The 27,793-nt window shown below is 38.2% G+C and overlaps 1 protein-coding gene across 2 annotated transcripts in view; it reads left to right on the top strand.

Annotated features, from left to right (window-relative positions):
* The first annotated feature begins 1,098 nt into the window (after positions 1 to 1,098).
* Positions 1,099 to 27,793, top strand: part of itgb2 (integrin, beta 2) — a 51,021-nt gene continuing 24,326 nt past the window's right edge. Inside the window, exons 1-6 of one of the 2 annotated variants that reach the window (XM_061926252.1) lie at positions 1,099 to 1,184; positions 8,619 to 8,679; positions 16,572 to 16,669; positions 19,612 to 19,813; positions 21,668 to 21,838; positions 21,948 to 22,186. In XM_061926252.1, the coding sequence (XP_061782236.1) occupies positions 8,622 to 8,679; positions 16,572 to 16,669; positions 19,612 to 19,813; positions 21,668 to 21,838; positions 21,948 to 22,186 (768 nt within the window). In that variant the 5' untranslated portion in view covers positions 1,099 to 1,184; positions 8,619 to 8,621. Of the gene's footprint in view, positions 1,185 to 8,618; positions 8,680 to 16,571; positions 16,670 to 16,974; positions 17,060 to 19,611; positions 19,814 to 21,667; positions 21,839 to 21,947; positions 22,187 to 27,793 lie in introns of those variants that run through there. The other variant, XM_061926253.2, reaches the window with a different exon arrangement.

Below are 27,793 nucleotides of genomic sequence, written 5' to 3'. Positions count from 1 at the left end.
TCCTTGATCACCCCTGAGAGGTGAGGAGAGCAGTGGGCAGCAGCGGCGCCACGCCCGGGAATCATTTTTGGTGATTAAACCCCCAATTCCAACCCTTGATGCTGAGTGCCAAGCAGGGAAGAATGCTGGTATTAGCTTTTAAACATAACCCGTTAACTGCTGCCAATCAAATGGTGAATAAGATACTCTTTAGGGTTCATATGTTTGTAAATCTGACTGTGATGAAGTCAGTGCCTCTCCAGCCATGAACCTCACCGCATGTCACTGCTGTTAAAGCACAGTACGTCTGACTATGGTAGCCGTAGGGCTCCATCAAGCAGTGTGGCTTTGTAGCTTACCAAAGTCGTACTAAAACATTTTGACAGATGTTTGAGCGCCATGTGTAATGTTCTATATTCTCAATGAAACATCAAAGTTTTGGTGTTGCTTGCTTATGGGTACTTGCTCGCGGCATTTTTTGAACAGGCAGTCCACGCAAATTTCTTATGTGTGTCTGCCATCGATAGTCACACTTATCATTACACCATGTACAACAGCAAAAATTGCTTCTAGGTCGGTAAGCACAATCAGAATTAATATGTACATTAGGCGCACCGTTGATTTTTGAGAAAATGAAAGGATTTGAAGTGCGCCTTATAGTCCGTAAAATACGGTACTAATTCTATTTTACAATCTTGTTTTAACTCCAAGTTAATTTCCTTTTTTGGGGACATCTGTTTAGGTCTAGTAAACACTTTATAACAGCAAGCAATCTCCCTTTGTGGTATTTAAATGTTTTATTATGACTTAAATTCACCATTTAGTGTTTTTCTAAATTCTTCACAGGAACTTCTTTGTTTGCTTTCAAGAAAGTACGAAGCTTCCCGAAAGGTCAACTTGTCTGAGCCTAAAAATAGATGTTATTTTGCTTCCTGTTTAAGTGTTTCATATGAAGCAAGCATCTTGGTGAAAATAATAGGTTTTGCAATGAAAATGCATTTTAATTCAGCTTGCATTGCTGTAGTAAAAAACAAAAAAGAACTATACTGTATGTCTTTGTTTCTATTGTCATTTTACTGCGTGAAATATTCATGAGGTTGTGTCATCCTCTGACACTTTTTGAGTTGATTCATACTTCCTGCAAGTTATCTTCAGTGTAACTGTCAACCACAGAGGGAACGACTGCAAGCATCTTCCTGATTCTAGTAAGTTACACTTTGTGAAGTTTTATTCTTTTTTTTACTAGTTGTTGATTTTTGCACTTTATAATTTGTGCTGTTATTTCGCTAATAGGGAAGTCATAAATGTTTGACTATGTAAACAAAAGACAAAACGTCTTGTTTTCTATGCGGAAGTTGACTGAATGAAGAATTGGGACTAAGAATTGTACTCATAAAATACAAACCCCAAAACCAGTGAAGTTGGCACGTTGTGTAAATCGTAAATAAAAACAAAATACAACGATTTGAATCCTTTTCAACTTATATTCAATTGAATAGACTGCAAAGACAAGATATTTAATGTTCGAACTGAGAAAATATTTTTTTTTTGCAAATAATCATTAACTTAGAATTTAATGGCAGCAACACATTGCAAAAAAGTTGGCACAGAGGCATTTTTACCACCGTGTTACATTACTTTTTCTTTTAACAACACCGCTTTTTCAGGTGGAATTATTTGCCAATCTTGCTTGATGTGCAGCTTAAGTTGTTTAACAGTCCGGGGTCTCCATTGTGGTATTTTACGCTTCATATTGCGCCACACCTTTTCAATGGGAGACAGGTCTGGTTGTCGTGATCCAATACTCGTATTTTAAAAATATGACATTTTCTTTAACTTTAAGGAGCTCATGGGTGGATGGATGAATAAATAAATGAATGCATCTGATATCTACCATTGATTTGGTTTTAAGAAGTTTCAAATTGAACATTCACAAATAACGTTACCAAAAGTACCCGAAGTACCAGAGGCGGAGTTATGGGGGGGGTGCATTTCCCACCTGCCATAGAATGCGCCCCTCCATCTATCTCTGGCTAGGAAGGTCATAGAGACATGAAACTCACCCTGGTTACTCATCATAGCCCCCTCTGTATACACTGAAAACCAACCATGTGATGATCGGACTACCAGAAGTGGAGTTATGGGGGGGGGGGGTGCATTTTCCACCTGCCATAGAATGCACCCCCCACCTATCTCTGGCTAGGAAGGTCATAGAGACATGACACTCACCCTGGTGACTCATCATAGCCCCCCCTGTATACAGTGAAAACCATGTGAAAATTGGACCTCCACAGGTGGAGTTATGAGGGGGGGTGCATTTTCAGGCAGGACGTTCAGGCCAGCTGCCTGAGAATGCACCCCCTATGTTTTTCTTGGTATGTACAGTGTCCCCAGCTCTTGGTACATGGGACTTCTCTAACAAAGTTTACCTCACAATAGAGATAAAGTCCCTGTCACATCAAACATCATAAATACATCGGTATTACGATAATATAATCAGGTCAGAGGAGAAGAAATATAACATACATTGATACACAATAACGTAAAGTAACGTCAAATTTACTCTAGAGTTTAATCGAGAAAAGAAAACGTAAATTGTGAGAAGTTAATGGCTTGCTTTAAATGATATTGTTAATTGCAATTCAACATACATTGATACACAATAACGTAAAATCAACTATGATTAGTTTATTCAAATTTACTCTAGAGTTTAATCGAGAAAAGAAAACGTAAATTGTGAGAAGTTAATATGGCTCGTGTGATATTTAGATATACGCTGGCTGCGTGGTGACGTCAACACGCACTAGTGGACAATGTTAGAACAGTTACGCCTGATGCATAAAGTACACCTACAAACATTACAGCTTGCTTTAAATGACATTGTTGCAATTCAACATACATTGATACACAATAACGTAAAATCAACTATGATTAGTTTATTCAAATTTACTCTAGAGTTGAATCGAGAAAAGATACCTTAAATTGTGAGAAGTTAATATGGCTTCCTATCAAAATCATTGGCAAATAAAAACAAACACAGTAATTTTGGTATAGGTTTTTATTTATTTTGTGTTACATAGAAATAACACTGCACTTCTTCTGAATTGGAACATCCAAAAGGAACCAACTTTGAAACCATCATTTTCTTTTCTTCTGGCAACATGTTAAGAGACCAATAAGTTGTGTGTTTTGGATTGACACAGCAGTGTGTGTGTGCGTGTGTGTAATATATATATATATATATATATATATATATATATATATATATATATATATATATATATATATATATATATATACACAGTATATATATACATAATGTACATTTAGACATTTTTAGAACAGCAATACTCCCCCACTGCAAGGAAAGGGCTATGATGAGTAACCAGGGTGAGTGTCATGTCTCTATGACCTTCCTAGCCAGAGATAGGTGGGGGGTGCATTCAATGGCAGGTGGAAAATGCACCCCCATCATAACTCCACTTCTGGTAGTCCAATTTTGACATGGTTTTCAGTGTATACAGAGGGGGCTATGATGAGTAACCAGGGTGAGTTTCATGTCTCTATGACCTTCCTAGCCAGGGATAGGTGGGGGGTGCATTCTATGGCAGGTGGAAAATGCACCCCCCCCCATAACTCCACTTCTGGTAGTCCGATCGTCACATGGTTTTCAGTGTATACAGAGGGGGCTATGATGAGTAACCAGGGTGAGTTTCATGTCTCTATGACCTTCCTAGCCAGAGATAGATGGGGGGTGCATTCTGTGGCAGGTGGGAAATGCACCCCCCCCATAACTCCACTTCTGGTAGTCCAATTTTCACATGGTTTTCAGTGTATACCGGGGGGCTATGATGAGTAACCAGGGTGAGTTTCATGTCTCTATGACCTTCCTAGCCAGAGATAGATGGGGGGTGCATTCTGTGGCAGGTGGGAAATGCACCCCCCCCCCCCTATAACTCCAGTTCTGGTAGTCCAATTTTTACATGGTTTTCAGTGTATACCCGGAGGGCTATGATGAGTAACCAGGGTGAGTTTCATGTCTTTAGGACCTTCCTAGCCAGAGATAGATGGGGGGTGCATTCTGTGGCAGGTGTGAAATGCACCCCCCCCATAACTCCACTTCTGGTAGTCCGATCATCACATGGTTTTCAGTGTATACCGGGGGGGCTATGATGAGTAACCAGGGCGAGTTTCATGTCTCTAGGACCTTCCTAGCCAGAGATAGATGGGGGGTGCATTCTGTGGCAGGTGGGAAATGCACCCCCCCATAACTCCACTTCTGGTAGTCCAATTTTCACATGGTTTTCAGTGTATACCGGGGGGCTATGATGAGTAACCAGGGTGAGTTTCATGTCTCTAGGACCTTCCTAACCAGAGATAGATGGGGGGTGCATTTTATGGCAGGTGGGATATGCACCCCCCCATAACTCCACTTCTGGTAGTCCGATCATCACATGGTTTTCAGTGTATACCGGGGGGGCTATGATGAGTAACCAGGGTGAGTTTCATGACTTTAGGACCTTCCTAGCCAGAGATAGATGGGGGGTGCATTCTGTGGCAGGTGTGAAATGCACCCCCCCCATAACTCCACTTCTGGTAGTCCGATCATCCCATGGTTTTCAGTGTATACCGGGGGGGCTATGATGAGTAACCAGGGCGAGTTTCATGTCTCTAGGACCTTCCTAGCCAGAGATAGATGGGGGGTGCATTCTGTGGCAGGTGGGAGATGCACCCCCCCCCCCCATAACTCCACTTCTGGTGTACATATTCTTTACAGTATAGCTGTCAAGGTAGACAATACTACATTTTCGGGACAGCAAATATTCCAATATTAATTGGTTATTGTTTTCGCCTTATCTGATCTAATGACGGCGAAATCATTAAATGCTCACAATTTGGAATCCATCCACACGTAAGGATAATTTCACTTTATGTACTTTATTATGCCGAAAGAGGCGATTTCAGCCACTTGAATGACGGCGAAATCATTAAAGGCTCACAATTTTTAATTCATCCACAAGTAAAGCACAAGTAAAGAAAACTTGGATTATTTCACTTTATGTACTTTTTTTTGCCGAAAGAGGCGATTTCAGCCAACAGCCGAGTTAGATATACTTTTCGAGACGAGTGACGCAATCGAGTGACGTAAGCGCGCTCCCGCGTCAGGGGGTGCATATTATGGCAGGGGTGCTTTTTCCGGCACAACACCTGACAATGCGCTCAGGATGGACACGGGTTTTTTTTTGTTTTTCAAACGGAAATTGCGTGGGACAATCCAAACCGAAAATGAACTTTGAACTGACTGTGAACAATGAGAGGATATTGAATAATGTGGAAACTGTGTGAGACTGTTTTTGGGTTTGCTATTAATAGCAAAGGTACTGTGTGTGCATTGTGTTCACAAGCATACAACTGCTATTTGCATATGTGGGAATTTTGCTGTCTTTTTTGTGTATAGACACACGCTGATGGTGTTGAATCCAGTTTTCAGGTGTTATTGTGCCACTCGAGTGAAGTGAAGGTGAACACAACGGTTTGGGATTCTTATAGTGGTTACAGATTATTAGAGAAATCATTCCTATAAGTCTATAGTTTGTTTATATATTTTGTTATTTACTTTTCTATCTTACTTAGTATTAGAATACTAATACTAGTGTTAATAAATAACAATCTTTTTCAACTTTCACCATACTGATTTTATTGTGAAGTTTTTCTTTTCTCTGAAGTAGGGGCGTCTCGTCCTCTGTACTGGAGCATAATAGTTAGGGGTAATACAGTAACTACCACACACTGACACTTACTCACTTATTCTGTACTTTAGGTTCACACCGTGACAGGTAAAATCCTAAAGCCTCAGCTATTGTGTTTTTACTGGACAGGCAGAGTGGACACGAGACTAATAGGCCTGGGGGGTTAGGGATTTAGCTCCTCTAACTTCCTGTCATTCAGGGAAGAGTGATTTACCCCTACTAAGCAGACGTAGGTACCGTCTGTTACAATTACCTTATAAAATTTGAAGTTCTGACTCATTGTCAACAAACTAATAATAATAATAATAACTACTATAGCAGCCGCAACATTAATGCTGCCATAACGATGACTCTTGCTGGCCTACTGCCTTCGGTAATGGCACCATTCCCAAATTATGTCGGCTCTATTGATAACCTCACTAACAACTTTAACGACGCCCTGCGCGACACCATTGATAGTATAGCACCGCTAAAGCTAAAAAGAGCCCCTAAAAGGCGCACCCCATGGTTTACAGAAGAAACTAGAGCCCATAAATTATTGTGTGGAAAGCTGAAACGCAAATGGCGTGCTACTAAACTTGAGGTTTTCCATCAAGCATGGAGTGATAGTTTAATAACTTATAAACACATGCTTACTTTAGCTAAAGCTAAATATTACTCAAATCTCATCCACCTCAACAAAAATGATCCTAAATTTTTGTTTAGTACAGTAGCATCGCTAACCCAACAAGGGACTCCTCCCAGTAGCTCCACCCACTCGGCAGATGATTTTATGAATTTCTTTAATAAGAAAATTGAACTCATTAGAAAGGAGATTAAAGACAATGCATCGCAGCTACAACTGGGTTCTATTAACACAGATACGACTGTATCTACGACGGATATCGCCCTTCAAAATAGTTTCTCTCTCTTTGATGAAATAACATTAGAGGAATTGTTAAGATGTGTTAATGGGACAAAACAACATGTTTACTTGACCCATTTCCTGGGAAACTTATCAAGGAGCTTTTTGTATTATTAGGTCCATCAGTGCTAAATATTATAAACTTATCACTTTCCTCTGGCATCGTTCCACTAGCATTCAAAAAAGCGGTTATTCATCCTCTGCTCAAAAGACCTAACCTCGATCCTGACCTCATGGTAAACTACCGGCCGGTGTCACACCTTCCGTTTATCTCGAAAATCCTCGAAAAAATTGTCGCACAGCAGCTAAATGAACACTTAGTGTCTAACAATCTCTGTGAACCTTTTCAATCCGGTTTCAGGGCAAATCACTCTACGGAGACAGCCCTCGCAAAAATGACTAATGATCTACTGCTAACAATGGATTCTGATGCGTCGTCTATGTTGCTGCTTCTTGATCTTAGCGCTGCTTTCGATACCGTCGATCATAAAATTTTATTAGAGCGTATCAAAACACGTATTGGTATGTCAGACTTAGCCTTGTCGTGGTTTAACTCTTATCTTACTGACAGGATGCAGTGCGTCTCCCATAACAATGTGACCTCGGACTATCTTAAGGTAACGTGCGGAGTCCCCCAGGGTTCGGTTCTTGGCCCTGCACTCTTTAGTATTTACATGTTGCCGCTAGGCGACATCATACGCAAATACGGTGTTAGCTTTCATTGTTATGCTGATGACACCCAACTCTACATGCCCGTAAAGCTGACCAACACGCCGGATTGTAGTCAGCTGGAGGCGTGTCTTAATGAAATTAAACAATTGATGTCTGCTAACTTTTTGCAACTCAACACTAAGAAAACGGAAATGCTGATTATTTGTCCTACTAAACACCGACATTTATTTAATAATACCACCTTAACATTTGACAACCAAACAATTACACAAGTGAGTAATGTGAAGTGTGTGAAGTGTTTTAGGAGCATATAAAGTGTTTATAAGTGTGATACCAGCTGCGTGGAGCATATGAAGATGAAGCTGGCCTCCCTATGGACTGGCCTCTCAGATTAGTAACTGTACTCACGCGGCATCCATTGCACTGCGGTCCCTTCCAAGGTTTCTCATTGTCCCATTGGGTTCAGTTTTTTCTTGGGTTCAGATCCTAGGTCAGGGGTAGGGAACCTATGGCTCTAAAGCCAGGTGTGGCTCTTTTGATGACTGCATCTGGCTCTCAGATAAATCTTAGCTGACATTGCTTAACACGATAAGTAATGAATAATTCCGCTGGTAATCAATCACAGTGTTAAAAATAACGTTCAAAATATAAAACATTCTCATGCATTTTAATCCATCCATCTGTTTTCTACCGCACCTGTTCAAGAAGTTGCATTAATGGTAAGAAGTATTTTATTTACTATTGGTTAGCTTCATAATAACAATGTTATTAAAAAGAATAAGAGACTTATTATACTCTAAAAATGTTGGTCTTACTTAAAAATGCACACATTTAGTTGTATTCAGTGTTAAACAATATTATATGGCTCTCACGGAAATACATTTTAAAATATTTGGCTTTCATGGCTCTCTCAGCCACAAAGGTTCCCGACCCCTATCCTAGGTTGTCGTTGTGGTTTGTGAAGCCCTTTGAGGCATTTGTGATTAAGGGCTATATAAATAAATGTTGATTGATTGAGTGATTAAATGCATATAATATTCATATTAATCATCGAACAAATTGTGTCCTTGCTTCGCAAAAATGTACCACTCCAGAACGTAATCCCTGTGATAATCGAAGGAACACTTTACCACCGGTTTTCTAAAAATGTCAAGGTTGGAAAGTTGAAACATTAGTTATGAAATCAGGCCTGCTGACATTAAAATAAGCTATACACACAAACAACACACATTACTCCATTTTTGTTAACATTACGCAGGACAGTTTTGATATGGGATGTTTATTAATGACATATTTTTGGTTACTTTTGTCAGGGCATGAGTCGACATTTGCCGTTATTCCTGCTGTTCTTCCTCCTGTCGTTGGTTCCAAATGGTAAGTTTAAACAATTTGCCATAAGAGAGATTTTTACTACTTACCCATAAATGAAATTGAACTTTTTGAGACACATATTTTGATTTCGGAGCTGAAAGTATAAGTGTGAAGAATGCATGTTTGTATTCATAATGAACCAAACCCACTTGCACTTCACACATTTTCAGGAAGTGAACATTTGGTGTTGCAATGCCCCGCCCGGTAGTGTGACAAAAAAATGGACTTATGTCCTATATTTGTATTTTGTACAAACCCCGTTTCCATATGAGTTGGGAAATTGTGTTAGATAAACGAAATACAATGATTTGCAAATCCTTTTCAACCCGCATTCAGTTGAATGCACTACAAAGACAAGATATTTGATGTTCAAACTCATAAACTTAATTTTATTTTTGCAAATAATCATTAACTTTAGAATTTGATGCCAGCAACACGTGACAAAAAAGTTGGGAAAGGTGGCAATAAATACTGATAAAGTTGAGGAATGCTCATCAAACACTTATTTGGAACATCCCACAGGTGAACAGGCTAATTGGGAACAGGTGGGTGCCATGATTGGGTATAAAAGTAGATTCCATGAAATGCTCAGTCATTCACAAACAAGAATGGGGCGAGGGTCACCACTTTGTCAACAAATGCGTGAGCAAATTGTTGAACAGTTTAAGAAAAACCTTTCTCAACCAGCTATTGCAAGGAATTTAGGGATTTCACCATCTACGGTCCGTAATATCATCAAAGGGTTCAGAGAATCTGGAGAAATCACTGCACGTAAGCAGCGAAGCCCGTGACCTTCGATCCCTCAGACATCAGTGTGTAAAGGATATCACCACATGGGCTCAGGAACACTTCAGAAACCCACTGTCAGTAACTACAGTTGGTCGCTACATCTGTAAGTGCAATTTAAAACTCTCCTATGCAAGGCGAAAACTGTTTATCAACAACACCCAGAAACGCAGACGGCTTCACTGGGCCTGAGCTCATCTAAGATGGACTGATACAAAGTGGAAAAGTGTTCTGTGGTCTGACGAGTCCACATATCAAATTGTTTTTGGAAACTGTAGACGTCGCGTCCTCCGGACCAAATAGGAGAAGAACCATCCGGATTGTTAAAGGCGCAAAGTTGAAAAGCCAGCATCTGTGATGGTATGGGGGTGTATTAGTGCCCAAAACATGGGTAACTTACACATCTGTGAAGGCGTCATTAATGCTGAAAGTTACATACAGGTTTTGGAGCAACATATGTTGCCATCCAAGCAACGTTACCATGGACACCCCTGCTTATTTCAGCAAGACAATGCCAAGCCACGTGTTACATCAACGTGGCGTCCTCGTAAAAGAGTGCGGGTACCAGACTGGCCTGCCTGTAGTCCAGACCTGTCTCCCATTGAAAATGTGCGGCGCATTATGAAACCTAAAATACCGCAACGGAGACCCCCGTACTGTTGAACAACTTAAGCTGTACATCAAGCAAGAATGGGAAAGAATTCCACCTGAGAAGCTTCAAAAATGTGTCTCCTCAGTTCCCAAACGTTTACTGAGTGTTGTTAAAAGGAAAGGCCATGCAACACAGTGGTGAACATGCCCTTTCCCAACTACTTTGGCACGTGTTGCAGCCATGAAATTCTAAGTTAATTATTATTTGCAAAAAAAAAATAAAGTTTATGAGTTTGAACATCAAATATCTTGTCTTTGTAGTGCATTAAAATGAATATGGGTTGAAAAGGATTTGCAAATCATTGTATTCCGTTTATATTTACATCTAACACAATTTCCCAACTCATATGGAAACGGGGTTTGTATTTGACATTGTGTTTCGCAAGCAATAAAGGTGGGTAAAGTAGCAAAAAAATTGTACTCAAGTAAAATGACTGATACCTTGGAGCAGAGGTGTCAAACTCCTTTACATTGAGAGCCACACGATATTTGAATTTTCCCTATGAATTTGATTATTATGTATATTTTTTTACATACACTGTAAAAAAAAATCTTATTTTACAGTAAAAAATGGCAACTCAGCTACCACAATTTTAGTGAAAATATACAGTGTTTTATACAACATAATACAGTAAATGGAAAGACAGTACCAGTTTTTTACGGTAACATACTGGCAGTTTAGTCGCCAGAATTTTACTGTAAATAGAAAAAAATACCAAGTTTTTCACCGTTAAACTTCTGGTACCGTTTCCCATTTACAGTAATACACCGTAAAAACAACAAGCATAGATTTTAGGGTAAAAAAAACTGGCAGCTCAGTCACCAGAATTTTACAGTAGTAAAATGAGGTTGAGTTTTACAGGAGTTAGAAACATTCTGGTCACAGATGCTCCTTTTGTGCCATTTTTTTGTACAATTGCATGGTATGCTAACGTGGGTGATTACAGTCTAACAACTGATTTTGGGCTGGTAGTTGTCGTCCAACAGTGATCATTCTGCAACACAATACCTCACTGCCCACTTTACCGACTGTCGTTGGCATTGACAAAAGGTTTTTTTTTTGTATCCTAACAGCTGTTTTTTCCACTAATAAGGCTTGAAAGTGTGACGTGGGAACACATTGCATTGTGTGTCTTGCTGGACTCTGAATACATGGCTGAATGCAAGACTCTGTGCTTAAGTTTTGTTTTTTTCTGTAAGAAGTTCAAGTCAAGTCAAGTCAAGTCAAGCTTTATTTATATAGCACATTAAAACAACTTACGTTGACCGAAGTGCTGCACAGGGCACATAATAAAATCAATAAAACAGTGAACAACAGAATAAACAGAAATACAATAACAGCAAAAAACTGTTGAGGTAAACAATTTAAAACCAAATTGTTATTTGTGGAATGCTTGAGAAAATAAATGTGTTTTTTAATAGGTTTTAAAACGCTCTAATGTTTGAGCAGCCCTAATGTGCAAAGGTACACACACTGCAAAAAACTGAAATCTAAATAAGATTAAATATCTCAAATAAAGGTGATAATTGCCTATTTTCTGTCTGATAATATAATTCCTCTCACTAAGCAGATTTTATGTTAGAGTCTTTTATTTGTTTTAAGGGTTTTGGTCCTAAATGATCTCAGTAAGATGTTACAGCTTGTTGCTAAGATTTGATGACCTATATTGAGTAAAACATGCTTGAAACTAGAATATCAACTCTTGCAAAGCTGTGTCATCAACACTTACAAGTATAAAACTGCTTCTTTTTTTTTTTAAGTAATAATTTCTTATTTCAAGCATGAAAAAAAAATTCATGATTTTGACAAAATTGTGTCTCATAATTAAAACAGATGGCAGCCAAATGGACTTTGCTGTTTGATTTTCAATGAAACAATAGAAAAAAGGTACTGAAATAGTAGTACAGTTGGCACAGTACAGTAAACGGACAGTTAATATTTAAACATTTAACATGTGACATTTCTAACAATTTTGAACAGAGATAGTTCATGCACATTCAGATAAATTCTTCAAAATTACAATTTAAAAATTTTTGGCCGGGGGCCGCGCTGTATATATGCGCCCTAATTGACTGAAAGAGCACGCACTTGGCGCGATGATGTCATGTTGTCGATGGAAAAATTCATTTTTAGACAATATGATTTGCCTGAGCGGCTAGGAGTCCCCGAGAGTAACAAGCGGTTGCCTTGTTGCCTTTCCATTAAGAACAATAAATTAGTTTTTAGTTTGCTGGTTTCAAGAAATGTAATGCTGAGCGCATATCATTATGTCAAGATAATGGCACTTAATTTAAGAATATTTTTCAACATATTGAGCAAAAAGGTCTCTTTTTTTTTCCTACCAAAAAAAGTGCACTTGTTATTAGTGAGAATATACGTATTATAAGGTATTTTTGGGATCATTGAGGTTAGCTAATTTGACTTGTTTTGGAAAGTCTTGACAAGCCACATTGTCTTGCTCTATTGGCAGATAATTTTGCTTAGTTCAAATAAAATACCCCTAATTGTTTTTTTTTTCTTCTTGTTTTTGAACACTGACTTTTTGCAGTGTAGATTGTTCCATTATTTAGAGGCAGCTACAGAAACGGCTCTTTCCTCTCCAGTGTTAAGTCTGGAGCGTGGAACACTCAGGAACAGGATACAGTTGGTGTTTGTTTTAAATGGTGTGTATATTTGTAAATCATGGATGGATACATTGTACTTTACAAACCCCGTTTCCATATGAGTTGGGAAATTGTGTTAGATGTAAATATAAACGGAATACAATGATTTGCAAATCATTTTCAACCCATATTCAATTGAATGCACTACAAAGACAACATATTTGATGTTCAAACTGATAAACTTTATTTTTTTTTGCAAATAATAATTAATTTAGAATTTCATGGCTGCAACACGTGCCAAAGTAGTTGGGAAAGGGCATGTTCACCACTGTGTTACATGGCCTTTCCTTTTAACAACACTCAATAAACGTTTGGGAACTGAAGAGACACATTTTTGAAGCTTCTCAGGTGGAATTCTTTCCCATTCTTGCTTGATGTACAGCTTAAGTTGTTCAACAGTCCGTTGTGGTATTTTAGGCTTCATAATGCTCCACACATTTTCAATGGGAGACAGGTCTGGACTACAGGCAGGCCAGTCTAGTACCCGCACTCTTTTACTATGAAGCCACATTGATGTAACACGTGGCTTGGCATTGTCTTGCTGAAATAAGCAGGGGCGTCCCGGGTAACGTTGCTTGGATGGCAACATATGTTGCTCCAAAACCTGCATGTACCTTTCAGCATTAATGGTGCCTTCACAGATGTGTAAGTTATCCATGTCTTGGCCACTAATACACCCCCATACCATCACAGATGCTGGCTTTTACACTTTGCGCCTGTAACAATCCGGATGGTTCTTTTCCTCTTTGGTCCGGAGGACACGACGTCCACAGTTTCCAAAAACAATTTGAAATGTGGACTCGTCAGACCACAGAACAGTTTTCCACTTTGTATCAGTCCATCTTAGATGAGCTCAGGCCCAGCGAAGCCGTCGGCGTTTCTGGGTGTTGTTGATAAACGGTTTTCGCCTTGCATAGGAGAGTTTTAACTTGCACTTACAGATGTAGCGACCAACTGTAGTTACTGCCAGTGGGTTTCTGAAGTGTTCCTGAGCCCATGTGGTGATATTCTTTACACACTGATGTCGTTTGTTGATGCAGTACAGCCTGAGGGATCGAAGGTCACGGGCTTCGCTGCTTACGTGCAGTGATTTCTCCAGATTCTCTGAACCCTTTGATGATATTACGGACCGTGGATGGTGAAATCCCTACATTCCTTGCAATAGCTGGTTGAGAAAGGTTTTTCTTAAACTGTTCAACAATTTGCTCACGCATTTGTTGACAAAGTGGTGACCCTCGCCCCATCCTTGTTTGTGAATGACTGAGCATTTCATGGAATCTACTTTCATACCCAATCATGGCACCCACCTGTTCCCAATTAGCCTGCACACCTGTGGGATGATCCAAATAAGTGTTTGATGAGCATTCCTCAACTTTATCAGTATTTATTGCCACCTTTCCCAACTTCTTTGTCACGTGTTGCTGGCATCAAATTCTAAAGTTAATGATTATTTGCAAAAAAAAAATGTTTATCAGTTTGAACATCAAATATGTTGTCTTTGTAGCACATTCAACTGCATATGGGTTGAAAATGATTTGCAAATCATTGTATTCCGTTTATATTTACATCTAACACAATTTCTCAACTCATATGGAAACGGGGCTTGTATGAAAATAGGTCTAAGGGGAAGTAAATACAGAGAAAACAGGCACTATTACTGAGCCCTGAGGCAAGTCACAGTTTAGGGGAGAAGGTGAGGAAGAACGTTGGCATGCAAGTTGGTTGCTAGGTAGGAGGAGAACCATTTGTGTGTGGGCAGTATCCCTAATATCCACGCTGCGCTCCAGCCGTCTTAAAAAAGTGGCGTGATCTACTGTATCGAATGCTGCAGTTAGGTCAAGGAGCAACAGGACAAAATCAGAATCAACAGTTAAAAGGAAGTTGTTAAAAACTTTTAAAAGTGCTGTCTCTGTGTTATGGCAGGATTTAAAACATGGTTGAAATTTCTCTATGATGTCATTTAGCTCAGAGAAAGATAGTAGTTGACTGTGAACCCATCCATCCATCCATTTCCTGCCGCTTGTCCCGTTCGGGGTGGCGGGGGGTGCTGGAGCCTATCTCAGCTGCATTCGGCGGAAGGCGAGGTACACCATAGACAAGTCGCCACCTCATCTGTGAACCACTTTTTCTAAAACTTAAGATCAAAAAGGTATCTTGGAGATAGGCCTGTAATTAGATAGTTCTGCAGGATCAAGTTCACAACATGGCGCAATTGTGCGGCATTAACTGCCACAACCGTGGTCATGATCGCTCCCGGAAAAACAAGGATTTGGTGCGATTTTTCTCATTTCCAGCGTGAAAGCAAAGCCAAAGGAAAACGGTTTATGAAGCGAATCAAGACTATGTGAATAAGCCTGGAAAGTAAGCCGTGAGACGGTCATACATGACTTTTAACGCCATCACCTGTTGGTGTGTTCCCGACATTTTCACACCGGTAAGATTGAATCAAAGCATCTTTTATTCTGTTGCACACTGAGCATTTAGTAGCATGTTTGGTTTAGGGGGAGGAGTATATTTATAGCAAGAATTCACTGAAATTAAAGTATTTCTTATATATATATATATATATATATATAGTACAGTAAACAGTAATGAAAACACAGTTGTTCTACTAACTGTACTGTACTTGCTGCTTACTTTAAAAAAAAATAACACTTACCTTTCACTATTTGAGTAGCTTTTGTTCTGCCATTTGAGTACTGGCGAGCGATCTCTGAATCCGGGAACATATCCTTCACGGATTTGTTGAAAACATCCGCAAATGAGACCAGAATGTTGCTTGCAAGGTGGCCCATAATACTGGGCTGTGACCAGCCTTGTGCTTCTCTGACCGTTCATGAGTGACTATATCCATTCGGCCACCGTGTTATGAGTTATAGATAAACCTAAGGATAACGGAGACATATGTAATAGTCTCCTTTTCAGGTGAGAGGACGCTAAAGGCAGTGCCTTTAAGGCACGCCTACAATATTGTTTGTCCGGCTGGAAATTTTGGATAGTACAACTTGCTGTAGTTTTGAAGCAATGCATGATGGGAATCCGGATGTTGTGTGTCAGTGTATGAACGTGCCGGCTGGAATAAACACACGCTGAGAAATAGTTCCGTGCCTGCCTCCTTTATGGGTTATAGATAAACCTATGGATAACGGGGACATATATAAGTCTCCTTTTCAGGTGAGAGACGACGTTAAAGGCAGTGCCTTTAAGGCACGCCCCCAATATAGTTGTCCGGCTGGAAATCGGGAGATTTTCGGGAGACTGGTTGTCCCGGGAGATTTTCGGGAGAGGCACTGAAATTCGGGAGTCTCCCGGAAAATTCGGGAGGGTTGGCAAGTATGCCTGACACATGCAGGTGACCTCCATCTCACTAGCTATATTGGATCTACTGTATGTTGAATTAGGTCAGTCGTTTTAAAGGGGGTGAATATTTATGCAAATACTTTATATTATGTATTTTTAACGAATCCAGAACAATTTGTGCAACTCTGGACAAGTGGTAGAAAATGGATGGATGAAGGTTTTCACTTTGAAATGAAAGGCCCTTTTTTCAAAGTCTTTGTTGAATTAAATTGACTGTAATTTGACTTATAAAAGTGAAAAACAGGCCGAAACATTCAAGGGAGCGAATACCTTTGCAAGACACTTAAAGCTCTACATCCAACATGACATTTCTTGTGACGTAAGAATAGATTACAGAAAAAAAAGCCCTGTTATGCAAAACCCAAATGTCCATTGCAGGAGACGTTGGCTATCAGAGGGATACAATTACAATTCCCAATTGTCCTTTTTTGTAGGATGGTGTCAAAAAGAAGAGGTTTGCTCCAAGTCCATAATAAACTCCTGCAATGACTGTGTCACATCTGGGCCGTACTGTGCTTGGTGCCAACAGCTGGTATGTTACTGCTTCATTCCCCTTCTAACATTTCATTAGTTTGGCTGAGTTGGATTTAGGATGAACTTGACATGTTTGTGTGATCATGTTTTGTTTTAGTCATGTTCGGTTTTGTTTTTGGACTTTTTGTGCACTTTTGTTTGTTTTGTCACCATAGCAACCATTAGTTTCACCTGGTTCACATCCTCATGTCACGCACCTGTCTCACGTTTTCACATTTTGCGTCACGCACCTGCTGTCACTAATCATGTCACTATTATTTAAGCTCCCAGTTGCCAGGATGTCTTCCTGGCGACATCACCCTCTACACACCCTTGTATCTATCCATCCATGCTACTGCTACCCATTATATTCATGTCCACTATAGTTCATGCTTCATGCCAGGCCACAGTAAGTGTTTTTGTTTTGTGTTCTTAGTTAATTGCCTTTGTGCTAGTCGTTTGGTTTCATTACTCAAGTTTGTTCTCCGCCATTGTGCGCGCCTTTTGTTTGCTTCCTTTTTTTTTGTAGTTTGTTAGTGTTTTAAATAGATATGTATTTACCTTCACGCCATGTCAAGTCCAGCTTTACTTGCATCTCGGGAAAACAAACACACCATAGTCCCCTTCTTGACAGAACTGGTGTAAAGAGAAAAAAAACGTTTTTTTCTACAGAAAATATTTGGCTTGCAACAGGCAATCAACTGCAAACATTAAACGTGTATACCGTACTTTTCGGATTATAAATCGCTCCAGAGTATAAATCGCACCGGCCGAAAATGCATAATAAAGAAGGGAAAAAAACATATATAAGTCGCACTAGAGTATAAGTTGCATTTTTTGGGGGAAATTTATTTGATAAAATCCAACACCAAGAATAGACATTTGAAAAGCAATTTAAAATCAATATAGAATAGTGATTGCCGTTTTCTGCTGCATATTTCACTACTCCCAGCTTGTAACCTGCAGTATAGGATTTCCTTTTCGGTGCCATTTTTGTTCAGCCCTTCTCAGTTTTTATAAGTTACCACCAATGTTGAAATGATCAATTTTCATAGGTATGGAAGTAGTAGCAGGTAGCATCTTTTTTTCACAATGCACTTCTGCCATGACCCGCCCCCGCCAAATTTGTATTGGTTGACGTGTGTGACGATTGCTGATATACGCCTAGTCTCTTACGTGAATGAGATAAATAATATTATTTGATATTTTACGGTAATGCGTTAATAATTTCACACATTAGACGCTCCTGAGTATAAATCGCACCCCCGGCGACACTGCGATTTATAATCCGAAAAATACGGTACACTCAAAGTTTGATATAACGCGGACTAATGTAACCCAATATTCTATATTGCGCAATCGTGCCATTGACTTTTTGATTGATTGAAACTTTTATTAGTTGATTGCACAGTACAGTACATATTCCACTTTTTTTTCACTGAGTCGAGTTCTTGCTGTCTTTAGAGCAGGGGCCAGCAACTTAGTTAGCAGCTAGCTAGCTAAAAGTGAAGCGGTGAAACACCAAAAAGAGCAAGTGCTTTGTAAATTGGATAAAACTACAAAATGTGTTGGTGAAGGACTAAATAAGGCTATAAAATATTTAAAGAAGCACACAAAATAGAAAGATAGCACTTAGTAGCTTTGATGACAAAGGAGCACAGACAACAGTGTGAAGCAGCAGCAGGGTGAAAATTTGTTTTTTCTTTGTCGGAAGAAACTAGAAGTTACTAAATTCCTCCCAAAAATACAAAAAATCCCCCATTCACGTCATGTCTGGTTAGGGGATCATTTTATTGTATTCTTTCAACAACAACAAAAAGGGTAAAAAATAAGTATTTCTCTACAGTGCGAGCTCAGTAATAACGCAATCTGTATTTTATAGACCACAACAACTGCGTTATATCAAACTTTGATTGTAATACCAGGTATATATGTTATAAATAGATATTTAACAATATGAAGATTTCATACCATGGCTTGTATAGTCTCCACTAAACTTTTAAAATCTGCACTGCTAAAGGTAAATAAACAGTGGCCATATTGAATGTTTGCCTACACTTTAAAAAAAAAATCCTATTTTTATGCTTAATTTACTCTAAATTTCTACTGTAATTTTTCTATTTTTTTTAAATAGTTTATAAAACTGTAGAATTGAAGACATTATCTGTAAATAAACAATCCGCCTGTTATTTTAAGTAATGTGCCAGTAATGACAAACTATGTATATTTCTATTTTTTTTTTTACAGAAAAATACAAAATTAATTATACATAGCATTTTCTGTTTTCTTAAATTACTTTCAAATTCATGTAAAATTACAGTAATTATCTTTCATTAAATATGTAGCTTGTTATATAAAAGTCTATGTCCATACTAACAATCTACCTGTTGAATAAAGGTATATTTCTGCAGAACTGTTTGCATCGTCACTTTATTAAAGGTGGTTGATCTTAACAATTCAGAAAAAATCTGTAAAATAATGGTATTTTTCTGTGGAACTGTCAGCATTGTCACTTCATTAAAGGTGTTTGATCGTAATAATTTGGAAAAACTCTGTAGAATAAAGGTGTTTTTCTGCAGAACTGTTTGCATCGGCACTTTATTAAAGGTGGTTGATCTTAATAATTTAGTAAAAATCTGTAAAATTACGATATTTTTGCGCAAAACGTTTCATGAAAATTTCTGTAAATATAATGTTTTTGATCATTATTTGGTTTACAATGTTTTCCTTTAATTGTATGGTTTTCGTTTGGCAGCCGTAGCTGCCAGTAGATGACCGTTTTTTTACAGAATTGTTTTTTACAGTGTAGTAACCTAAAGTGGGAGATCATCTAAGTTAATCAGTTGCCGTTTTTCTTCCTTTATTTTGCTTTGACTTTAGAATATTTATGACCCAGTGCACAAAAAAGCAGTTCAAATTATATTTTTGAAAATTCTCATCTAATTCTTATTTACTGTATAGAATTTTACCAAAGCTGGTGAGCAAGAGGCGGCACGCTGTGAAACCCAAGCTAAGCTGAGGGAACGAGGTTGCCGTGAAGAAGAAATCATCTACCCTGCAAGTGTTCAACAAATTGTGAAGGCAGAATCTTTGTCCAATTCATTCAACATGCAAGAGCCTGTTCAGTTGAGTCCACAGAAGATAAGTCTCAAACTGCGACCTGGTGAGTTTGATTTTATATTCCCGATATAAATTAAAATATTTAAACATACTGAAATATCAAATACATGTTTTTGTACTCCCCTCTTTTAGTGTGATTAGTTTTTATTACTCCCCCCTTTTCAAATGATTCGGTTTTCACACTCCCCACTTTTCATATGATTTGGTTTTCGTACTCTCCACTTTTCGTGTGATTCGTTTTTATTAGTCCCCCCTTTTCAAATGATTCGGTTTTCATACTCTCCACTATCATATGATTCAGATTTCATACTCCCCACCTTTCATATGATTTGGTTTTCATACTCCCCACTTTACGTTTCGTTCGGTTTTCGTACTCTACACTTTTTCTGTTATTCTGTTTTTCGTACTTCCCACTTTTCATGTGACGGGGTTTTCACACTCCCCACTTCTGTTATGATTCGGTTTTCGTACTCTACACTTTTTGTGTGTATCAGTTTTCATACACCCCACTTTTCGTATGATTTGGTTTTCGTACTCTACACTTTTAGTGTGTATCAGTTTTCTTACTCCCCACTTTTCATATGATTTGGTTTTCGTACTCTCCTTTTTTCGAGTGATTAGTTTTTATTAGTCCCCCCTTTTCAAATGATTCGGTTTTCACACTCCCCACTTTTCATATGATTTGGTTTTCGTACTCTCCACTTTTCGTGTGATTCGTTTTTATTAGTCCCCCCTTTTCAAATGATTCGCTTTCCATACTCCCCACTTTTCGTGTGATTCGTTTTTATTAGTCCCCCCTTTTCAAATGATTCGGTTTTCATACTCTCCACTATCATATAATTCAGATTTCATACTCCCCGCCTTTCATATGATTTGGTTTTCATACTCCCCACTTTACGTTTCGTTCGGTTTTCGTACTCTCCACTTTTCATATGATTCGGATTTCATACTCCCCAACTTTCATATGATTTGGTTTTCATACTCCCCACTTTACGTTTCATTTGGTTTTTGTACTCTCCACTTTTCATGATTCTGTTTTCAAACTCCTCACTTTTCATATGATTTGGTTTTCGTACTCTACACTTTTTCTGTTATTCTGTTTTTCGTACTTCCCACTTTTCATGTGACGTGGTTTTCACACTCCCCACTTCTGTTATGATTCGGTTTTCGTACTCTACACTTTTTGTGTGTATCAGTTTTCATACACCCCACTTTTCGTATTATTTGGTTTTCGTACTCTTCACTTTCTGTGTGTATCAGTTTTCTTACTCCCCACATTTCTTAAGATTCGGTTTTCGTACTTTCCACTTTTCGTGTGATTCATTTTTCATAATCCCCACTTTTTCTATGATTCGGTTTTCGTACTTTCCCTTTTTCATATGATTCGGTTTTCACACTCCCCGCTTTTCATATAATTTGGCTTTTGTACTCTACACTCAAAGCAAAATGTATTTTTTATTTCCCCCAGTTTTTGTATGATTCAGTTTTCATACTCCCCGTTTTGTATACGATTTGGTTTTCGTACTCTCCACTTTTTGTATGAGTCAGTGTTTGACAAAAATGTTGACCAGAATTTTGCCTTGGCTTTCATATTTTGTCACAATTATCGTACAGCTGAACATTGTGTGTATCATTCCGCGGAATGGAGTGACCAAACAAGACCCCTATGAGTTGGTGACTCAAGTCTCTGTGATTTTTCATTGGGTAAGAAATAATCCACCATTTTGATAAAAAAGGGAAGAAACACTATTAAATGAAATAAAACTTATAGCAGAGCACGAAAGTGGCCCTCCCCTCCACGATGTATGCTCATTACTGTCTTCACCATGTATATGTATCATTGTTCACGTGTATTGGTTTTGCAGGTTTTGTTTTTCCTTTACTTTTGTGTTCGCAGGGCTTCCAACCACATTCAGCGTTTCGTTTAAAAGAGTTGAGGGTTATCCAGTTGATCTCTACTACCTGATGGACCTGTCTTTCTCCATGAGAGATGACTTAGAAAATGTTAAAGGACTGGGGAAGGATCTTTTGGCTGCGCTAAATAAAATTACTCAACATGCTCAAATTGGTAATATATTGCATTCTCTATATCACCGTTGTAATTATCTTGTACACTTATAGGGTTGCAATTAGAGGAATCATTAACTATGGGACTACTTAAATTCCTGTAACTGCAGGTTTTGGTGCCTTTGTTGATAAGACTGTCCTTCCATACACAAACACCAACAAGAACAAGCTGCAGAAGCCGTGTGATGAGAATTATGAGTGTCAAGCTTCGTTTGGCTATCGGCATGTGCTTAGTATGACGCCAAGGAGTGACGAGTTCAGAAACGTGGTGACAGCGCAGTCCATTTCTGGGAACTTGGATTCTCCTGAAGGGAGTCTTGATGCCATGATGCAAGCGGCTGTATGTGGGGTAAGCATTAAAAATATAAACAATATTAAGCTTATTCAGTAAGCGAGCCTTCTGGGTAATATAGTATACTTCCTAGTTGACATGTATTTATATATTTATCCAAGCTTTATTTATTCACGGTAAGACCACTAAGAACATATTTTAATTTGCAATGCTGACCTAGCAATTACATGACAAAAACGTTGAAGCGTAATGATAATTTCTCATCGTCTCTCATTTGCCAACAAGAATTAGCACTATTGATTGCTCTCAACAGTTCACACATTTTTTTTTATGAACATTAATTAATGTTTAGATGGACAAACATTTTTTAAAGGTAAAACCCTGTTTCCATATGAGTTGGGAAATTATGTTAGATGTAAATATAAACGGAATACAATGATTTGCAAATCCTTTTCAACCCATATTCAATTGAATGCACTACAAAGACAAGATATTTGATGTTCAAACTCATAAACTTTTTTTTTTTTTTGCAAATAATAATTAACTTAGAATTTCATGGCTGCAACACGTGCCAAAGTAGTTGGGAAAGGGCATGTTCACCACTGTGTTACATCACCTTTTCTTTTAACAACACTCAATAAACGATTGGGAACTGAGGAAACTAATTGTTGAAGCTTTGAAAGTGGAATTCTTTCCCATTCTTGTTCTATGCAGAGCTTCAATCGTTCAACAGTCCGGGGTCTCCGCTGTCGTATTTTACGCTTCATAATGCGCCACACATTTTCGATAGGCGACAGGTCTGGACTGCAGGCGGGCCAGGAAAGTACCCGCACTCCTTTTTTACGAAGCCACGCTGTTGTAACACGTGCTGAATGTGGCTTGGCATTGTCTTGTTGAAATAAGCAGGGGCGTCCATGAAAAAGACGGCGCTTATATGGCAGCATATGTTGTTCCAAAACTTGTATGTACCTTTCAGCATTAATGGTGCCTTCACAGATGTGTAAGTTACCCATGCCTTGAGCACTAATGCACGCCCATACCATCACAGATGCTGGCTTTTAAACTTTGCGTCGATAACAGTCTGGATGGTTCGCATTCCCTTTGGTCCGGATGACACGATGTCGAATATTTCCAAAAACAATTTGAAATGTGGACTCGTCAGACCACAGAACACTTTTCCACTTTGCATGAGTCCATTTTAGATGATCTCGGGCCCAGAGAAGCTGGCGGCGTTTCTGGATGTTGTTGATAAATGGCTTTCGCTTTGCATAGTAGAGCTTTAACTTGCACTTACAGCGACAAACTGTATTTAGTGACAGTGGTTTTCTGAAGTGTTCCTGAGCCCATGTGGTGATATCCTTTAGAGATAGATGTCGGTTTTTGATACAGTGCCGTCTGAGGGAGTGATTTTTCCAGATTCTCTGAACCTTTTGATGATATTATGGACTGTAGATGTTGAAATCCCTAAATTTCTTGCAATTGCACTTTGAGAAACGTTGTTCTTAAACTGTTTGACTATTTGCTCACGCAGTTGGGGACAAAGGGGTGTACCTCGCCCCATCCTTTCTTGTGAAAGACTGAACATTTTTTGGGAAGCTGTTTTTTTACCCAATCATGGCACCCACCTGTTCCCAATTAGCCTGCACACCTGTGGGATGTTCCAAATAAGTGTTTGATGAGCATTCCTCAACTTTATCAGTATTTATTGCCACCTTTCCCAACTTCTTTGTCACGTGTTGCTGGCATCAAATTCTAAAGTTAATGATTATTTGCAAAAAAAAATGTTTTTAAGTTTGAACATCAAATATGTTGTCTTTGTAGCACATTCAACTGCATATGGGTTGAAAATGATTTGCAAATCATTGTATTCCGTTTATATTTACATCTAACACAATTTCCAAACTCATATGGAAACAGGGTTTGTATAAGGAGGATGTTTGCAACTTGTGGACGACTAAGCAGACAGCGGACAAAAAGGAAGCCTTTGGCGGTGTTTATTACTGTAATGTATTTTTAATATTACTATTGTAGAGTCATTTGACAATAAGCTCTGAGTATGTATTTTTACTGCCATCTGATGTCTACTTTTAAGTGTGTTTTGTGTAAACAAGAAAAACATCAATACAGTATTTGGTTCCACTTATAAACATTGATTACCGGTACAAATTCTTAAAATCACAACTTTATTCAATGTTAATGACAATACAAAATAAGCCTAAAAAACATTACAACTTTTTCCACAACTTTCATAAAAATGCTACCGCAAATTTTAGAACGCAACAATCATCAAAAAAGCCTGCAAAATCCTGGAGGGACTGATTTTAAAACATGGAAAGGGAACAATACTGGGAGTTTTGGTATTGATCCAATACAAAATAAACACAGGGCTAGTATCGCCTATACAGATGCCAATACTTTTAACTTGAAAGATCACTATCATTGAATACTTGTGTTGGATTGCTTTTAGTTAGTTGATAGATTATGAGAGCAATGGAAAACACTGCATAGAAAAAAAACATGTTTTTATAACTAAATACAACAATCTAAAACAATGTGTAAGTATATAAATAAAAAATAATTACCCTATTACATTCTATGACACACAATTGTTTGAGGAAAAAGGTAATTATTGCAAAATAACTAAAATGTAATAAAACATAAATATCAAAATGTAAACAAAAAACAAAAATAATTTCAATTACACATACAAATAATGTCAGTAGTCAGTAGGGCTGCAAAGGGGTGGAAAGTTTCCGGTAAATTTCCAGAAACTTTCCAGAAATTTACCACGGGAAGTTAAGCTCGGGAAGTTTGGAAATATTGACCATTTTTTGATTATTCAAAGTTGGACATCGTCCATGGGAATTATTGGGAATATATGGGAATTAATGGGGAATTACAATAATTATATATTATAGGACACTTGTCTATATGCTGCTGCATCTTTGTGGCATTTTTGACGTAGCTTTCCGCCTACATTGGTTGGGGTGAAATGTCTCCACACATCAGATGGTGTACGTGGCATTATTCTGTTTGTATTTATTTATTCTTGTAAAAGACTAATGGAATGCCACACACACATATAAATAGTCAGCTAAACAATTGGAGTTGTCTTTAAAAATATTTTACTGATGGACAAATGAATAGAAATAGGCTAGATTAATAAATGAACACTCAATCAGCATGCTAAATCAAGGTATAACCTACATTCTTGTATGACAACAGAATGGCTAGCAGAACAGAAGGCAGAGGAAACTACACGTTTTGATTTAGTATTTGCTAGTTGAACTTTACAGATCACAAAAAAGGTAAATTCGGATGACTAATGTTGTTAGCATAAATAAATGGGATTTAACATAGAGAAAATTAGCCTCACGGCTAACGGAGAAATATTTTCGGTTCATTATGAGACTGTGGTGGTACATAAACCTAGCTAGCTCAAAATATTGGCCCCAAAATCATTGAACAAATACAGGAACAGCTAGCTAGCCTGAGTGGAAGTCTGCTGGAGTAGCCTATAGTCATACAGTAACAAGCAATTACACCTCTATTAAACTTAAATACTATAGATCAAATATATTTACCCCAGTAATATCATCAAAACTTACCTGACTGGATGAAGTCCTTGGGCTCAAATACTAGTGTGGCCTCAATAGCTGTAGTGTGTAGCATGCTGGGAATTATCTGTGCATGTGATGGAAGAATGCACTGCACATGTGATGGAGGAATGCACAGTGAAGGGTTGAAATTCTACTGAATTTGCATCTCAGTGGCCTAGTGGGTAAAGTGTCCGCACTGAGATCGGTAGGTTGTGAGTTCAAACCCCGGCCAAGTCATACCAAAAACTATAAAAATGGGACCCATTAGCTCCCTGCTTCGCACTCAGCATCAAGGGTTGGAATTGGGGGTTAAATCACCAAAATGATTCCTGGGCGCGACACCGCTGCTGCCCATTGCTCCCCTCACCTCCCAGGGGGTGATCAAGGGGATGGGTCAAATGCAGAGGACACATTTCACCACACCTAGTGTGTGTGTGTGACAATCATTGGTACTTTAACTTTAACTTAACTTAATTAAATCAGGTTGTTTTAGCTAATAATCATACTGCAAGATCTAGCATGTTGCATTCGGTGTTTATTCCCATTAATTTCCCATTAATTTCCCATTAATTCCCGTTAATTCCCATATATTCCCGTTAATTCCCATGGAAAGTTTCCAACTTTGAATATTCCCGGAATTTTGCAACCCTCGTAGTCAGTAGGGATGTAAATTTTGCACCAACTCTTGAGCGCTAGAGAGAGAGAGATATAGAGAGGGAATTAACATTACACCGATAATAGTTTGGAGAGATTGTACTAGTTCAATGAGATTAATACTTTTGTTGCAGTTTCTTGATGTTGTACGTCCAGCAAATTACTCAATTTTCCTCAGAGTTGGCATTCGTATCGGTAATACTTCATACTTGCCAACTTTGAGACCTCCGATTTCGGGAGGTGGGGTGGGCGGGCGTGGTTGGGGTGGGGGCGCGGTGGGGGGCGTGGTTAAGAGGGGAGGAGTATATTTACAGCTAGAATTCACCAAGTCAAGTATTTCTCATATATATATATATATATATATATATATATATATATATATATATATATATATATATATATATATATATATATATATATATATATATATATATATGCCGCCATAGACGGAAACACCTCCTAGGTAACACATGAGCCAATCACCACGCCCCTAGGCCAGCCTGTACCCACCCACTCTGTGCCCTATATAAACCATGGTATGCGAATGCTCCCATTAAAATCTCCTGATGATTGAGGGTACCCCCCCTCATGAAACAGGCCTGTAGAGATGAAATAGTCTTGTGATTTTTTTCCCACACATACATATATATATATATATATATATATATATATATATATATAAAAGAAATACTTGACTTTCACTGAATTCTAGCTGTAAATATACTCCTCTCATGTTCACTGAAAGTCAAGTATTTCTTTTATATATATATATATATATATATATATATATATATATATATATATATATATATATATATATATATATATATATATATATATATATATATATATATATAAAAGAAATACTTGACTTTCAGTGAATTTAAGCTATAAATATATATATATATATATAAAAAAATACTTATATATATATATATATATTTATAGCTAGAATTCACTGAAAGTCAAGTATTTCTTTTATATATATATATATATATATATGAAATACTTGACTTGGTGAATTCTAGCTGTAAATATACTCCTCCCCTCTTAACCACGCCCCCCACCGTGCCCCCACCTCAACCACGCCCCCCCACCCCGACCACGCCCCCCACCCCCCACCCCACCTCCCGAAATCGGAGGTCTCAAGGTTGGCAAGTATGAAGTATTACCGATACGAATGCCAACTCTGAGGAAAATTGAGTAATTTCTTTTATATATATATATATATATATATATATAAAAGAAATACTTGAATTTCAGTGTTCATTTATTTACACATATACACACACATAACACTCATCATTGTTGAGTTAAGGGTTGAATTGTTCATCCTTGTTCTATTCTCTGTCACTATTTTTCAGAGGTGGGTAGAGTAGCCAGAAATTGTACTCAAGTAAGAGTACTGTTA

This window comes from Nerophis lumbriciformis, linkage group LG31 (genome assembly GCF_033978685.3).
Source record: "Nerophis lumbriciformis linkage group LG31, RoL_Nlum_v2.1, whole genome shotgun sequence".
In the NCBI taxonomy this organism is placed as follows: domain Eukaryota; kingdom Metazoa; phylum Chordata; class Actinopteri; order Syngnathiformes; family Syngnathidae; genus Nerophis; species Nerophis lumbriciformis.
Note: the sequence above shows the minus strand (reverse complement) of the source record. Positions and strands in the feature narration are given on the sequence as shown.